This window comes from Antechinus flavipes, chromosome 1 (assembly GCF_016432865.1).
Source record: "Antechinus flavipes isolate AdamAnt ecotype Samford, QLD, Australia chromosome 1, AdamAnt_v2, whole genome shotgun sequence".
Classification (NCBI taxonomy): domain Eukaryota; kingdom Metazoa; phylum Chordata; class Mammalia; order Dasyuromorphia; family Dasyuridae; genus Antechinus; species Antechinus flavipes.
This window is the reverse complement of record NC_067398.1, coordinates 236,727,095-236,744,660: the sequence shown is the minus strand read 5'-3', so window position 1 is coordinate 236,744,660 and position 17,566 is coordinate 236,727,095. Positions and strand designations below refer to the sequence as shown.

The window sequence follows — 17,566 nt, the reverse complement described above, 5'->3', positions numbered from 1 at the left end:
TATTGAATGCAAATGAAAACTAGTTCAAAACAATCCGAACCTAGGTCTAAAGAACTTTGCTTATGGCAAAGAATTGATATGAAGGTAGCCTTCTAAGGGTTACTGCCATAGAGTACTTTAATTATTTTAATTATCTCACAAACAATTTTTCTAGAGATGAGTGTGTTTCACCCATGTTGGAGTGTTGAGGGGGAAACATTCTCAAGAGTTCAAACTGGATATAACTTGTTTTCAATGCTTAATATAAACATCTAGTCTTGTTCTCATTAGCTACTTCCACAAAACAGAACAGTACCCACTCTTTATTCTTATTTCCTCCAATTCCTTCTGACCAGCTTCCAAAGACTGTTCTCTTTGTTCCCTTCTCCCCCTCCTACTCTGGTGTGCTCTAGCATTCTTCCCCCAGGCCTGCAGATGTCAAGCTACCTCCTTTTGCCTGGCTTCAGCCTTCTTTCTAGACACTTTTTCCCTGAGGACAGACAATAATAATTCATGAAAGATGGCTCCCAACTTAATTATCCCTTGAAACATGTAGAAGGTGACTGGTTAGGATCAACAAAGAGTTGGAGAAAACACAAACAGTTGATAGATAAATATTCCTCTCACTTCCCTAATCCTTTTCTTTTCTCAGAGCTTCAGTCTTTCTTGGTCTGTACAGATAATTCAGGTCATTCCTATTGTCTTTTCTGTCCTAAATTTGCCATAAACCCTAAAAAAGATGGGGCAGGGAGAGATTAAAGCAAAAATATTTATAAATTTTGTATTGGTAATCACTGATTTCTTTTTTTAACAAAAATTACTCAGATCTGAACTACTCAATGAAGACTAGTTGGTTCCTTTTAAGCATATGCATATCTGTCTTTAAAATAAATAGTTTATCATATGACATTAATTGCTTTATTCATAACATCAGAATTGGTTCCCTACTTCTTCCCTTAGTACATACATGCTCCCACCAACCAAAATTTAAAAATCCAAATACTGAATAAAACTAAGAGGAGAGAATAAACCAGAAATGGAACTCTTTTCATATGAAACTCAAAAATGGCAATTATCTGCACCTAAAGAGTTTCATGCAACATGTGTTTAAAATTAGAAACCACTTCCCTTTCATCTTGCAAAAAAAAAAAAAAAAAAAGGGATATCAGAGATATCTAAGGAGACAAGATTAAAAATAATGCCTCCTCAAGAAATTCATGTAATTCTATTTGAGAAATCATCCACTGGAAAGAAATTCAAGCTTTATGACAGAAAAAAGAAAAGGGGATTTTCTTAGTGAGAGTCCTTCAATAGCAGTGAGAATCAGGTGAGGAAAAAAAAAAAAAACACCATAACTTAAAGTTAGTCTCATATCACTTTTCCCTTCATCCTTAGACCCAAGCACACAAAAAACTTTTAAAATGTGTGTCTGTAGAACTGAGGAAAGCAGTACATCTCTCTTATTTTTGTGGGATACAATTGCCCTTAAAACAAACTTTACTGGCCCTTTAGCACAATGATACCAGGCAGGTAGACTAGCAGGTAGTCATTCCATATTTAACTGCAACTCCCACCCGCACATCCCTCTTTCTTCTTCTTCTTCCTTCCTTAGCATAGTATAGTAAGGAAGTCAGAGAGTCAAGCCAGAAGTTATTCCCTTCCAGTGTTCAATCCTTGACCCTGGACTCAGCCCTGTCCAACCTCTGCCCTACTGCCACTGTAACAGCAACACACACCTATAAAGTCCCCTAGCTCAAACTCTAGACATATATAAAATCTATAATTAAATATGCATGTATTGGGAATGCTTGTGGGGTTTTTTAACAGATAGAAATGCTTAATCAAAAAAATCTGGAAAATACTACTCTGAGATCACAGAGGGTTACTTCATTGATATAAATTCCTCTGTTTTCTATATTGTATATATATCAAATAATCATTTATAATATATAATTATATATAATATGATATATAATTTATACATATTATAATAAATTATATATACAGACATAAAAAAAAACAAAAAAAGTTGTCTAGAAATGTGTCAGACTTTGAACATTTCCAATTCACTTCATTTAGTACTTTACAGATGAGAAAATGTGATACAAAAACAAAGAGCTCCCAACAGTGATACTTGTTTACAAGGAGAAACACATGTTGGAATCAACTTATGACACCTTTCTCTCATAGAGAGGAAATTATATTAGCTTAGGTTAATAAAAGTTAAGAAGAAAAAAGTTTAGGACTGGATAAGAGGGAAAAGACAAGAGGAATATGATCAGAATTGCCTTTTAAGGATGGTAAATAGCTTCTCTGGTTGCAAAACTTTTCATCTGTAGTTTTCCATTCCCTATGGCACTGCAAATTGCTTACAAAAAAAATTTTATTCTTACTCAGGTGATGATGTGCAGAAATGCCCTTTCTAGTCCTCTTTAGGACTTCCCCCATTCCTTTGTCAGATCTTTAATTCTACAAACATCCTCTGGTTTAAAAAAAAAAAAAAAAGCAAAAACAAAACAAACTTCTCAGAATGAATAGAAAAAATGAACAAGTAAAGATTGTCCTTGCTTCTGAACACAAACTGTTTCTATTAAAATTCATGTTCGGGGAGGAGAAAGAATGCATTTTATTTTTTAAAAGTTCTAAGTAATTATGATGTATTGAAATGTCAAAGAACAAAATTTAGCCCCAAAGTACACATGCTTCCAGGCTATTAGGTAAATGTCAAAGGATATATTCAAATGATGACCAAGATAAAGCCGTGATGTTGATTTTCCAGAACATCTTACAGATATTCTAATTCCAGAGTAATGATTAGTAACTGCCCAATTTTTAAGGAAAATAGTTGGTCTTCCTTTGGCTAACACAAATATTCATGGATTTTAATTAGCAGAACTTTAATTTCCCCAATTAACTGGTTAAGGCATGAGAATCAGATTAATTTTTGTTCACCATTTTGCCACTTCCAGGCTCACTTTCTACCTCCAGCAATAACCTCTTCTTACTTGAAATTCAATCCATATTTATTACCCAAGATACTGTTTGCTATTACCTGACAACTTCCAGGACACTCTCCTTTCATCCTCAATGAGATCAGTATCTGATTCATTCTTTCCTCTCCTCCTCAGCTCTTACGAAACTGGAACTTCAACATATATATTGATCCTCAAAATGCCCTTACCTCCCATTTCTTCAGTTTACTCATTTCCCACTTCCTCTACCCAACCCCATCCCCACACAAAAATGATAATACTCTTTATCTTCCTGTCACCCTCAAATGAGATGGAGGGAAGGTGATTTCTTTAAAGATCACCCCTCTGATTTTGTTTGATGCAAACTAATCTGAATCCCTGTTTCCAGATACACACAACCCTTCTCAGGATCTGTGAATATAAATAAGTGTTTTAGGATCTTTCTTTCCAGATATCTCTAATAACTTAAAGATCAAGTGTGAAAAGTATATTGAAGACAGTATTAAATAGTTGAAAACAGAATAGCTGCAAATTGGAGCATTAAATAATTTTCTACTTAATTTTCTCTGTGATTAACAAACCACATAGCCACTATATGTTGATTGCCTCTTTGATATGAAGGTAAGGTCATTTATTGAGAAAATAGACTCCAGATGTGAGGTAATATTGGAGCCATACATTTTCTATTCTTTTAAAAAATCTTTTTAGCCAATCATTGCATCATCCCCTAGTTTAACATTAAAGTTGACTCACTAGTTTTGTCAAAATAAAAAAAACACAGCTTGGCTGCAAATAAAAGAAATAATTATAGTATTTGTAGGTTAAATGTTCTTGGGTGACCAATGGGAATATGTTACTTTTTAGGAGCTCCCCTAAATCTGTATCAGGGAGACTGATAAGACAACTTGGTTGATGACTAGAGAAGACATACTTTATATATTACACTCCTTTCTATAATTAACCAATGGTACACTGCCTTTTTTAATGAAGGAAGCACATGAAACAATATAGACCCCAACTACTATTATAGTGCCCTTTTACATATATATTCACACAGGCCTATGAATGAATCATGGGCATAGCATGTGACCTTGGAAATGTCACTTCTAATTACAAGTTTTGTGGTTAACATCAGATTAAATAAATTAAACTCAGGTTCCTTTCAATTCTAACAAAACAGCAAACTCAAATTAATATGACACAACCTGTATGAATCTACAATGAATGAAAAAATCATGGCAGGGTAGAATTGGTCATGATAGGAAAAAATGGAACTAAAGTTGAATCAAAAAGAAAATATAAGATCCAAAGTGATGAAATTTAGGAGGGGGGCAAATTATTTCAGGTAGAGGAAACAACATAAGTATAAAATATGGGGAAGATATCAGTCCTCTACTGTATCTGAAAATGAAGCTGAACCATATACATTTGGTATACCCTTTATGTTACAGTAAATAGTATTTTAGATTTTTATCTTGTATTTCTTTTTAGATGTGACACATAGCCCGGGTGCTGGCTAGGTATTAAGGAAAGGCTAAACCCTGGGAGGTGCAATATGACTAAATTGTGTCCCCCTACTATTATTATTATTGGAAAATCAGGTAACAAAGCATGGGAAATTAAATGTAAAAGCATTATTCCCTATTGCTCCACCTTCAAGATAATGGCTATATATTCACTATCATGTGTCCATAAACAAAAAAAAAACCCAAAGTAATTAATAAAATAGAGACCCTACAAATAAATTTTTCAGATTCTTTCATTTGAAGGAGGAGAAAAATGAAGCCTGGAATAGTTGTGATTTGTCTAAGATCAAATAGTAAGGTTGGGATTCAAACCCAGTTCTTTTAAAGTTCAAATCCAATGCTCTTTTCGCTACATCATCCTGTTTTTCCAAAAAGGTAAGTCTTCATGTATATAATAGGACACAAGTGATGAGGTCCTGACTAACTAGGAAAGATTAGCCAAGAGAACCCGAAGTAGTGATAAAATTACTTTCTGAAACAAGCAGGGAAGGGCACTGAGGGGATCAATTCAGTCTGATAGTCCCACTCTCTGTGGAGGTGTTGGGTAGCCCTACCTTGCTATGACCAGTCAGAAATTCATGTTATGTCAAATTCCTGAGGTTATATTTCTTCTGTAAATCTGTCCATGGTTCGTGCCATCTTTGCTGAATCCCTTTTGGAGTTATAGTCTGACACAGCTCTCTGCCTTGTGATATCTTTCTGCTCCCCTTCCCTGGTGCTACCTGGTGTCTCTCCTCTCATCCCCCTTCATGATATTTTTCTCCTTTTTTTTAGCTAACTAACTCTTTTAGGATGCTAAATCCTTTTTAAGATTTAACCTGCCAGTCAATAGAGGTATATTTCCTTTTTCCTAGTTAAATGTGATTTCTATTAGAGAACTTGTCTTTTCTATCATTAATTGTTAAAACCTCTTTCCTCGCTAACTATATGCTCCCCTAACACTATCTCATATTTACCACACCTGGTGTCTATCTATCTCTTTATTTTTCTGTGACTCTTCTCTTAAGTAAACATACCTTTTGCCAAAGAGAATAACCATTGTGAATTCTTCATATGACCAAACCCAACATTTGGTGCCTACAACAATCTCATCATTTGGTGCTGAACTTCAAACACATCATTTGCTGCCTAAATTGCTCTCCTAAATCATATCACAAGGGAATAGTGCAGATTCTTCATCAGTGAAGAGAAATAATATAATTTAAATAATACCAGTATCTAACATTTATATATTTTAGATTTACAAATCATTTTACAAATTTGATTTAATTTGATCCTCACAACAGTTACATAATATAGGTAGTGTGTATTTTATTATCTCCACTTCACATATGAATGTAGTATCTTAGGAAATGATTTTCTTGATATCAAAAAAGACATAAAGATAGGATTATGGTAAATAGATACCTGAAGAAAGATAAAAAGATTAAAGGGATAGCTTAAATGTTTATGAAATTATTGTATGTCAATATTTAATATTGCCAGTATTTAAACTTTTTCCCCAAAAGAGGAATGATGCTAATCAAATTTGTCATATTCAAAGGGGATCAGGAGAAAGGAAGTTGGTTTAATTAAAATTAATTAAAATCTACCATGATGAAGTTACATCATCACTCTATTAACCAGAAATTGGAGTATATTCTATTGGAACTATATTCTAGAAAGTTTAAATATTCATTTGTCTGGAGTCAGCAAAATGGAGTTGACCTTTTGAGAGACAGTTCAGTTATATGATAATAAAATACTCTACAATTTAGCTTCCTCCTAATCCTAGCCTATAAGTATTTCATCATCTTTTCCTTAGTTTCTAGCTACTTATTAAAAGTTCACTGAACCCTGCTTTTCTGTTAACATACTGCTTGGACTTTATGATGATTGAAAATTAGAATTCTATTTCTATTAAAATAATTCTCTAAAGTTATATATTACTATATTTTTATCTCAAGATATTATAATTCAATATACTTAAGGATAAAACTTGTTTGTTTTTTAATTCCCATCTAGACATCCCATAAAAATATTTCTGTTAATGTTTTAAGCAATTAAAAATATATATGATCAGTGAAAGCAAATGTCTTTATTCACAAAATTCAAATATTACAAATATAGAAACAAAATAAGAATTGCAGGAAAAAGAGAAAAAAAGGGAAAACTTACATGAGTGGCAAGTTGTTCCTGTGAAGCTTTAACTTCAGCTTGTAATTTTTCTATGTACTGAAAAGGGGAAGAAAATTTTAATCACATTAACTTTCTCACTTCATTATATATATTATACACACACAAATATATATATGTATATATATTAGAGATCATTTCATAGGAAAAAGAGCATGATTATTGCTCCCCAACTCAAAAAAATCAATCCCCAATTATTTTCTAAAATAAGAATTAAAATCATTGTTAATAGTTACCTACGTGATATCAATTAGAATGAAAAAGTAACCTTAATTTCAAACACACAGTGATGCACCATCATTTTATCTCTGAATTTAAATTGGCTACTAATACGCTAGCTCACTGCTGAATGGAATTGGGAAAAGAGAGTAAGGAATATTCTGAAACTAAATTAAAAGAAGATAATTATGTGTCATAATTTAATGAAACATACATTTCTCATTAAATCAGGCTTTGTTTTAAAATTCAAAATGTAAATCTTTATACCAAGGAAGTACTAGAACCAATCTAATGAAAATTAATTGTTAAATTTTCAGTGTAACTATTTATTCCCTAGAAATCAGAAAATACCATAAAAATCGACTTGATTTATTGTTTTGTTGACTGTCTAGACTTAGGAAAAAGTATGGAGAAAACATTAACAGTGAATATTAAATGTGTGTAATATGTACTTTTTTTTTCAGAGAAACATTCATTAAATATCTGTTGGCACATCCACTTTTGACAAGTTGTTGGTACACATCAATTGTTGTTAGGTACATAAGATCATACATAATATCACATGTTGGCTAAGAAAAAAGTACTGATCCTATGAACTTATGAATGATAGATATCTATCATGTGAATCATCATTTTAAAGAAACTATCATTATAAGAACCTATTTCCTATACCATTCCTATCAGTAGCACTCTTAAATCATCATTATCATCATCATCATCATCTATAACTCTAGGGTGATCATTTGAAAAAAATCAATTTAGAAGAAATAGGGTCTAATATGATACAACTGCTTGTTTTTCATTTCCTATAGATAATGAAATCTAGAAACAAGCTCTTACATTCAACAAAAAACACAACAGTTCATTCACATAAATTTGCAGAAGCATCAAAGGTGAATTCATTATTTATATGCACTCAATTCTAATTTTTATAACTCTAATTTTTGGAATTTTATTATATGAAAAGAATTTTTCAAGCTTGCATACTAAGGAAAAATGGTATCCGATTCTTGATAGTTACAGAATTCAATAAATTTAATAATGGCTGAAGGACAATAATTTTTTTAAAGTAACTATTGGATTTTTATGTGATTTTTCAATAGATAATATAATGTCTTGAAATGAAATTAAACATTCATTTGTTAGTTTTTCAATCATGCCCTTAAATTCTAATGTGAAAAGAAAAAATTTGCAGAAATTTCCTTTTTCTTCTAGCTACTATGGTAGAGGTTTTATTAATGATGAGGCTATTTGAGCATTGATATGGGTCAGAGAAGATGAATTATTTTGTTACATACCTGATTTTTGGCATGCATGATGTCTTCACATGGTTGCCCCCTTGCTACCTTATTGTTAGCTGCCTCTACTTGTTCTTCTAGCCAGGACACTTGTTCAAGTAATTTTGACTTGATTTCTTCAGACACCACAAGCTAAATAGATTAAGTTATAAAATACAAGTCAGTGGAAGAAGAGCTACCTTTAAAAGCTGTTGATTCCATCTAAAATGGAAAATAATCTGGAGAAGAACTATTGGCTTTTTTCTTGAAGATAAGAAATAACTGATGCATAAATAATAGTAAAAGAATGCTGATTTTATTTATTTTTATAAACATGTTCTTCCTGGTGCAAGAGCTGTCTAATAAATTGATTTTATTTTAGTGTATCTTCTTGTATCATACTACATTCTGACTTTCAATCCTCAACTTTCCTTTTCTCTGAGCTTCAAAACCATTTGGTAATAGGGTAAGAAATGGAAGAGACCTTAAAGATCATCTAATAAAGCCTTATTTTATAGGGTGGTAAATGAAAGAAATAAATCCCAGAAATGTTATTTTCTCACTTCTATACAGGTAATAAATGATTTAAAAAATGGAATTCAACCCAGATTCTCTGATTCCAAATTCAGAACCTTTTTGTCTCATCATGCTGCCTTAGAACTTAGTCTGCATGGTCTAATTGATTATAAATATTTCTTAAAATTATAAATCTGTGCCAAGAGCTCTGTATATATGGTGGGAGTCTTGAGTCTTTTGAATAATGGTTATAGAAACCATCTGACATGGACAGGGCAGATAAGAGATCGGGGCTTTTACAGGATTTTTCAGCCATAGATCCAATCACATACAAGGGTGAACTAATGTACAACCAAGCTAACTCAGGGATGAAATTACTTTGATTTTAATAATAAAATTCGTGGCCTTTCAAGTACACTTAGTGACAACCACACTAACCACCTTCTCTTCTACTGGACACATCCGTATTACTTTTCTTTAAGTTCAAAGGTAGTCTAGTGGGTGTATTCTGGAATACTCTCAGAATTTACCCAGTTTGCAGAAAAACGTCCTTAGTATTTGGCTCAAATTCACAACCCAGAAAACCACTATGAAAATATCCCATGGAATAGTTCCCTCGCTTTCAATATTAGACAAATAACAATTAATCACCATGTAATTTATTAGCAGTATCCATTAAAGTAAAATATGTAGGCAAACATTCAAATACCCCCTCAATTTCCAAAGAAAGATTTAAAGATTTACATTCTGGTGAAAAAATGTAAAGAATGTGGTTGCTGACTGGAATTCACTCTCACCAGCTGCTTTCAAAGTCAGTTCTTTCTGGTCTCATTTCCAATAACTGTCATATGTCTATCTTCTTTCTCTTTTTGTTGACCTCTCGTTACATTCCCAAACTTGAGCAAGCATTCCTTCCTCAAGGTCATTTAAGCCTCAAAACAAACTGAGGTCTTTGAATACTTGTGAATAATTTTAACCCCAGGATTCTCTATTTTCCTGAGGTCTTCCAAATGGGATGTCATCCAAAATGTCTGGATCCCAGCAATTCAGCAATATTTTGACTTCTTATTATTATGAAATTCAGGTGGCATATTTGAACTCAAATCCTCCTGACTTCAGGGCCGGTGCCCCAATCTGTGGTTGTTTATTCTATATAATTTCTAAACCATCTGCTGATGGTGGTCTTTTTCTTTACATCATTCCTCACCATGAAATCTTCAGTATTTTCTCATGTTGTTTTTTATGTCATGGCTATTTGAAGGAGACTAGATATATTTTTTTTTCTGAAATCTAAAATCTTAGATTTAAAAGATCTAAAAGGTTAATAGTGGAAAGAACACTGGACATGACGTTAAAAGATCTTTCTTTCCTGATCTATAAACTAATGTGAGAGGAAACAAGTTAAATAAAAAAAAGCTTTAAGATAATGTTCATGTCAGTTCTGTGATTTATTTGTCCTGCTTTTTCTGCTTCTTCCTTCTTGTCATATGACCTTAGCTATCTCCTTTGAAAGGGTTTCTCTCAAATACATTTTTTGTTATTTTCCCCCCATGTCAGAGAAGTGATTCAACATTCCCAATTCAATAGTCACCAGGCTAGATTAGGGTTATTCTTATTGTTATTGTTGTTTTTAATGTGCAAATATGATTATATATGACCTCTTTGTCAGATGTGAATTCCTCTTTAACTAGCTCAAGAAGAGAACAGCATGATTGCCTAATCAAACACACCAACCATGTCTTTGGAAGCTTTAAAATGGAGAGAAATTTCAACACTAGTTCAGTTCAGCAGTGAGTGAGACAGTCTAGTAGAGAACAGGGTCATGAATACTTTTAGGAGGCAGCTCCTATATAAGAAAGCAACAAAGAATGAATTGAGGTAGGAGGAAATGAATCCTGAGGGATTGACATTCCCACCAAAGACAACTTATTAGCGAGATTAGAAAGGACCAATTGGAGATAATGCATCCACCTAGGAACGGAGAAGGAACCACCTAGGAACCAGTGACAAACAGATATAACCAAATATGCGAATATATGCACCCGAGTAAAGAAATAGTTTCAAGGAGTGTGATTCTTTGAACCAGAAAAAATTGTATGCCATAAGTACAAAAAAGTCCTTCTATTACCAGGAAATATGTTTATACTTTCTACATGTTCACTACTCCTGTGTCTCAATACCTTTGGATCTTAAGTTTGAACTCTTTCTCCTTAAGGACTTTATATGTATAAGAAGAAAGTATACCACTTTGGAGGAAATGCTTTAACTCAGTGCTTCTCTCTATATTTTTTACCTTACTAAATATGTTTATTAAAAATTAATTGAGTGCTTTGTCTAACTTACATGCTTTGCAAGCATATAAGTAGGAGCTTATGATTGACAGCCTTTCAGAGTTCTCTACAACTTTGAAGAAATAAGTAGGCAAAGAAGTATCAGATACCTGCCCAACCACTGAAAGTGGAAATGAGGTAGTCAAGAGGGAGGGCTACACTTGTATCCACTAAGATCAGTTTTAAAGATACACTTACTTCCCTAGATGTGAAATGATGGTATCCTGGGTGCCAATTGTGGAATTACAGTAATACCTTCTTAAATTTGCCATATAAATATTTGAAAATGAATTCAAAGGGGAAAAGTAACTCCCCCAGAGGAAAGATGATTCAGTTTGCCCCAAATATGAACAAATACATCATGGGAATTCTTTATTGAGATTTTCATAGTCTCTTTCTGAAGGACAAAGCTTATTTCCCATTCTAATTAATATCTGATGACAACTTAAGAACATCAGACTTTATTGTTTTCTCCTTAACTGGAAATGCTAAAAACATGGCACTGTCTTCACAATATAAATTCATTTCTCTATTCCCAATACTATACAACATTTCAAATCTAAATAAAAGTTTCTTTTTACTCTAGTCAACTAGAAAAAAAATGAAATCACTTAAGGGAATAGAATATTAAGAAAAGTTATAGCAGAATAGCCTATATCACTTCCCCATCAAAAATCTAGGGTACACTTTCCTGCAAACACACACACACACACACACACACACACACACACACACACACCTCACCACACAGTGGAGAAAATGGAAATGTATAGGGATCAAGCTTGAGGATCAAACATTAGAGAATCTGTAGTGAGGGCACATGGTTATGAAGGATGAAGAGGGGGAGGAAATTCACATCTTTGAGACTGAAGGACCTTTTGATGATGCCATCATACTATTGCTTGCTAGAATTAAGAACCTTTTGATTTAAGCTATTTACAAAAAGGTTATTATTATGGATTGGAGTCAAAATCTACATTTCTTTCATCTCTTTTTTAGTAGGAACTTAAAATGTATTTCAAAGTCTAATGTTCAGTTCAGGAAAATTTAAGGAATATTGACTAAATTAAAATATAATGGTAGGATTTTTTTTAAAGCAGCAAAGTACATAGAAAGAAATTCAAGTTAACAACAACAATATATATTACAGCTAAACTTTGTGATTTCACTTCTCTTTTTTGAAGATCAATTCTGCGTTATGAAGTAGGTGTTTTGAATTTCATGTAAACAAAACCTTTGTCCATTCAGTAACAAAAATCTCTTCTAAGAAGTTAGTGAGCTTAAATTCACAAAATTAATTATTTCTATCAGAGATACACAAATGAACTTCCATTAAAATTTTTTTAATTATTTTAAAATATTTTTTAAATTGTGTCAATCAAATTTGATTTTATTTTTTTAAGTGATTAGAGCAGATAGGATTATACCTGAAAGGATCTTAGAAGCCTTCTAGTCTAATTCCATAATTTTATAGATGAGGAAAGTGAAAGGCCCAGAAAAAAGAAAATGATTGCTCCAAAGGTATACATTCAGCAAAAGACAGAGCCAAGATTTAAAGTGAGGACTTCTGCTGCCTAATTCAATAGTGAGCATTTATTTATTCCTATAAGGAGCCATGAGACCACCATGTATTTAGTTAATGGTAAACTTCATTATCTGAATCCAAAGCATGTACTTTTTTGCTTATTTTGTATTAGGCTCATAGTAATGATGGCTTGTATTTATATATTGATTTACAATTTATAATGTGCTCTTCTCTGAATAATTCCTTACTACCTGTTTGAGGTTGGGCAATTCACTCGGTTTCCCCAGCCTCAGTTTCCTTATCTGTTCAAAGAAGAATGGGACAGGGGCAGCTAGGTAGCAAGTGGATAGAGCACCAGCCCTGAAGAAGTCATGAGGACTTGAATTCAAATTTGAGCTCAGACACTTAACATTTCCTAGCTGTGTGACCCTGGGCAAGTCACTTGCTCCCAAGTGCCTCAGCAAAAAAGAAGAAGAATGGGACTGTTAATTCTTCAGTTATGAAATGTCTAATATGTCTTGAGTACAATTCTCAGGGAACTAGATAGTTTAGATAAGAAACAGTTCTTACCCCTATGGAGCTTACAAGCCAAGTAAGTGTCTTATAATTTGATAAAAACATTAAAGAACTTCAGAACAATGATATGAATAATATGCTAAAAAACTATAATAAGCTTAATTAAATAACTCTAATAAGGGCATTTATGATTACCAATATTTATAATTAGTATAACATAATAAATACTATGAGTAATTAAAATGAGACTAAAATTCTCTATTGCAAATAACTAATTTAAATTTAAATATTTACATAAATAAATTTGAGACAGAAGCAAAGATAGACTAAGAAGACTAGGTCATTTTTCTCCATCTACCACCTAGCCTATTAAAGATAAGTCAAATTAGCTAAAGTAGCAAGACACCTGAGGAAGAAAGAGAAGAACATAGCACATGTCACATAGGTCAAACCATTGCCACTGCTTTGATCACTATCTGCCCTTAGATACTGGTGGAGGCAGCCTAGGAGTCCAAGAGCCCAGGGATTCCACAAAGCACCAATCCAACTCTTCTTCTTTGATTCTTTTCATAAGCTATCCCTGAGAGAAGAAATCTTTATGAAGAAGGGTTTGTAATACAAAGGCAACAGAAATAATTTCAACAAGAAGAAATGAATGAAAATATTTTTGCTTACTTCTCAGAAAAAAAAATTGTTAACTATACTACATTAGTTGGATAGATACAGGTTTTATTGTAATGTCATGTTTTAGTACGGCTTATGCTACAAGTATACTGGAGTTCTCTCATATTGGCTCTGAAAAGGCCTTTTAGGTGACAGCAGCATTGGGATGATGAGTGAAACAGTGGAAAAATTGGGGGGTTTGGTGTAAGACTTGAGAATCTAGTACTTATTTAAAAAGAGAGCTTAACCAGATCATTTAAACTTTCTGGGGCCAAGTCTTTGTTTTTTTGTGGGTTTTTTTTTTTTTTAATTTGTACAATAAAAGAGTTGGACTAGATGACATCTTTCCCTTTCACTTGTAAACCTCAAGATCAATGAGTTATAAAATTTCACTAAATTAGAAATATCTATTTCCTAGAAGTGCCCTCTTTCACCTTTATTTAAATGTGATTATTCTTTTGTCCTCCAGTTTATTCTTTTTTCTCCCCCTGCCAACTTTTCCAATCCTTAAGATAAGATCCTTTGTGTCATTATTCAAAAATAAATTAAAGTGGCTGCTGCCAAGTCAGGGAGTGATCATGCTACAGATGAAGGAGGGGCTTAAATACAAAGACTTCCTTATTTCCAGTGTTTCCTGACCTGGTCTTTATGAGTTCTACAAATTAATTACCTCCTGCGCAGGAACAAACTGATGCAAGAGTTTGTAAAGTTGCCTGAGCTCCCTTAGTTTGAGCAGAAACTCTTCACTATATATAGAGATACATTAAGTTCTCAGAACAAGTTGGCTCCATTTTAACTTTACACGTAAAAATCATAAAGACTGTGTTATTCTATCTTTTTTCCTATATAAACACTATTTTTAAAACTTAGTAATATTTAGTTTCTAATTTGAACTATTTATAGAAACTTCTAGTTTCTGTAGTAGTAATTTCTAGTAATTTGGAAAACTCAGTCGTACCTAATTGTTTGAGGTTAGAAGAGCACTTATTTATGTCAAAATTTTTAAAAAATAATAATTTGAGCAATAGATAAAACATCAGATCTGGAGTCCAGAATAACTCAGTTCACATCCAGCCAAAGATATTTGCTATCTGTGTGACCCAGGGCAAGTCACTTAATCCTGAATGACCAGAGAATGAAATGACAAACCAAATATCTTTGCCAAAAAAAAATCCAAATGAGATCACCAAAAAAACAAAAACAAAAATAAAAACAAAAACAAAAAACCACTTCAACAACAAAAATGGGGCAGGCACTGTGGTATGCACCAAGGATAGAAACATTTAAAAAATTAGTTTATTCTTTGTTGGAGTTTATAATCTCATGGGTAAAAGTAATAATAAATGGAAACTATAAAGTAAGATGAGGAAAGGTACTCAACTTTGTGGCATGGTGGAGACATCAGAAAAGTCCCAATAGTGTAGCCAAGTGAGAAATGGGGAGATATCTCAACTAAGTAGTCTTTAAAATGGAGGTTTGTATTTCAGGGCCCCACCCTTCAATCAAATAAGCCTCTGCAAGGTAGTTAGTTACAAATTGGAGTCCCAAGGTTGGTGAGATCTATAGAAAACTGAGGTTCTCCCAGTAAATGAACTTCCTGAGGCATGGTAGAGAAGTCTCAAAGTAGCATAAGCAAATGAAAAAAAATCAGGTCCTTCAATTTGGTTACACATTAGGTTTATCTTTGTATTTTGATTTAAAGCAAAAATGAAGTGAAAATACACAAATATATGGTAGAAAATATTAAAAGAATTTATAAGCTCTCTTGCCAAGAAATGGAAAGTTTTTTTTTTCATTTTTAGCTACCTCATTACAATTAATGAAAATGAAGTTATAATATAAAATGTTTACTTTTCTACTGATAAATGGCAAGTGCTATATTAAATGACAAATACGTTTAAAGTTTAATTGCATATATTGCTTCATTTTTACACAATATCTATATAAACTAATCTTTCTAAGGAAAAATCTCTTCAAACACATTTTTCTTCTCTTGTACTAATGACAAACCAGTTAGCTTCCGTAGAAACAAGTTAAAACTACTAAGTAATGTTCCCAACAAGTTCATTTGAAAATCCAACAGAAAAGATAATTGTAACATAAGAAAAGAATAAATTTAAATCAGAAAATGGTCTTAAAACCACAGAGGCAATATGAGGTTTGTTTCTGCAGAATATTAATGACAGCTCATAATGGTTTCAATTTTTTTTTATAATATCCAAAGATCATGGCTTTCAAACATCTTGCCGTTTTTGCTATAAGAGTACAAACATCCATAACGTCTTGATGAGGTAAGTACATGGGTGATGAGGTATAATTACCAGGTAACATATAGGAATAGAGGAACTATATTGATTTGGGTATAGAATAAAAATGAACATATGTATATGTTTCTGGCCATCTGTTGGGAATGTGTTTGTACTCAAATCCTTGTAGTTGTTTGGAAATAATTTGATGATAGATTGAGAAAGTATGAGAATACTTTGCACTTAGTCAGAAGCAGTCAGTTCAATGTAATTACTGCACTGCATAAATACCCAAATTATGGTACACATGATCTTAATGGTTTCAGATTATTGCAAAAGCAAAATTATAATACTTCAAATATACACATTTGTTGTAATAGGAAAAAATATATCTGTGATATAAATGAGAAAGTATTTACTGCTTAAGTGGACCTTAAAGAATTTTTAGTTCAAGATGATCCTAGCACATATAAGGCTGGTAGCTACTAGAGGAATTTGGCCACCTATAGTTCTGCTAGAGCTCTCTCTCTACCACAATGAAGTAATTAATAGCTTCTTGACTTGTCTTGGTGATAATTTCCAAAAATTGAAGAATCAACCAAAAAAAAAAACTATTCTAAATGTGATTCTCTCTCTGAAAAGGAGACTGCAAATCAAGTTAAATCAAATCAGCAGTATTTATTATTAAGCATTTATTATATGCTAGGATATCACATTCTTCTAATAGAGGAATGCTAAGATAGAAAAGGATGAGAAACTTGGGGAAAAGTATGCCCTCCAACCTAGTGATTATAAGAAAGAAGGAGAAGAAATATGGACATAGACATAGTCTGATATGTACCATAGATTTTGGTAAAGCATTTTCAAAGGATTAGCTAGGCAAAATTCCATTAACTACCATGTTTTAATCAACCTTGGAGGGATTGGAGATGCTGCAGAATTGGAAATGCTTTAGAATTTTATTCTTAAAAGGCAAAAGGAAAAAAACATAATGGATGTTCAGAAAACTCCTGATAGGAGTTTAAACATTCTCTGTTTTAAATTATTTTTAATATACAATTGCTTTATGACTCATGTTCAGAAAGAAAAATCAGAACAAAAGGGAAAAAACACGGGTGAGATAAAAACAGAAAAAAAGAAAACATAAAAAATTATATTTTTAAAAGAAGAGTACAGATAAAAGAAAATAAGGCAATATAAGAGAAGAGAAATATGAATAGTGTAAAAATAGTAATACTGTAAAATACTGTAAAAATAGTGTCAGAAATGCTGAAGATCAGAATGAACTAAGTCTGGTAAAAGAAGTTAAGGACAACATAAAAAGATAGATTGAGAGGGTGAGGGTGGGAGTTGTGATAGTGGTGGTTACTTATGTGGAAGGGAAAAGAGAGATCAGAGTTAAGATCTTTGTGCTGTGGGAATTGTGCTGTAGTGTGGGAGTGAACCACACTAACTCCATCGTGTGACTCAATTATGGAGCTAGCTCAAGTCCCTTTCTATTTAATTATGGGTCTAATCCAATTTCTGTCTTGTGAGAGAACTTTATTCAATTATGTGAGAAAACTTTACTGCATTGTTCAGAACTATCCCTGCATGTCTAGGAGAATGAATCACCTCTATCC

The 17,566-nt window shown here is 32.6% G+C and overlaps 1 protein-coding gene across 2 annotated transcripts in view; it reads right to left on the bottom strand.

The window, feature by feature from the left end:
* Nucleotides 1–17,566, bottom strand: part of CCDC192 (coiled-coil domain containing 192) — a 321,145-nt gene that overhangs the window by 200,663 nt on the left and 102,916 nt on the right. For both annotated transcript variants that reach the window (XM_051998280.1, XM_051998288.1), the window contains 2 exons: nt 8,170–8,301; nt 6,635–6,691 (listed from right to left, as the gene is read on the bottom strand). In XM_051998280.1, coding sequence (XP_051854240.1) covers nt 6,635–6,691; nt 8,170–8,301 — 189 coding nt within the window. The remainder of the gene's footprint in view (nt 1–6,634; nt 6,692–8,169; nt 8,302–17,566) is intronic.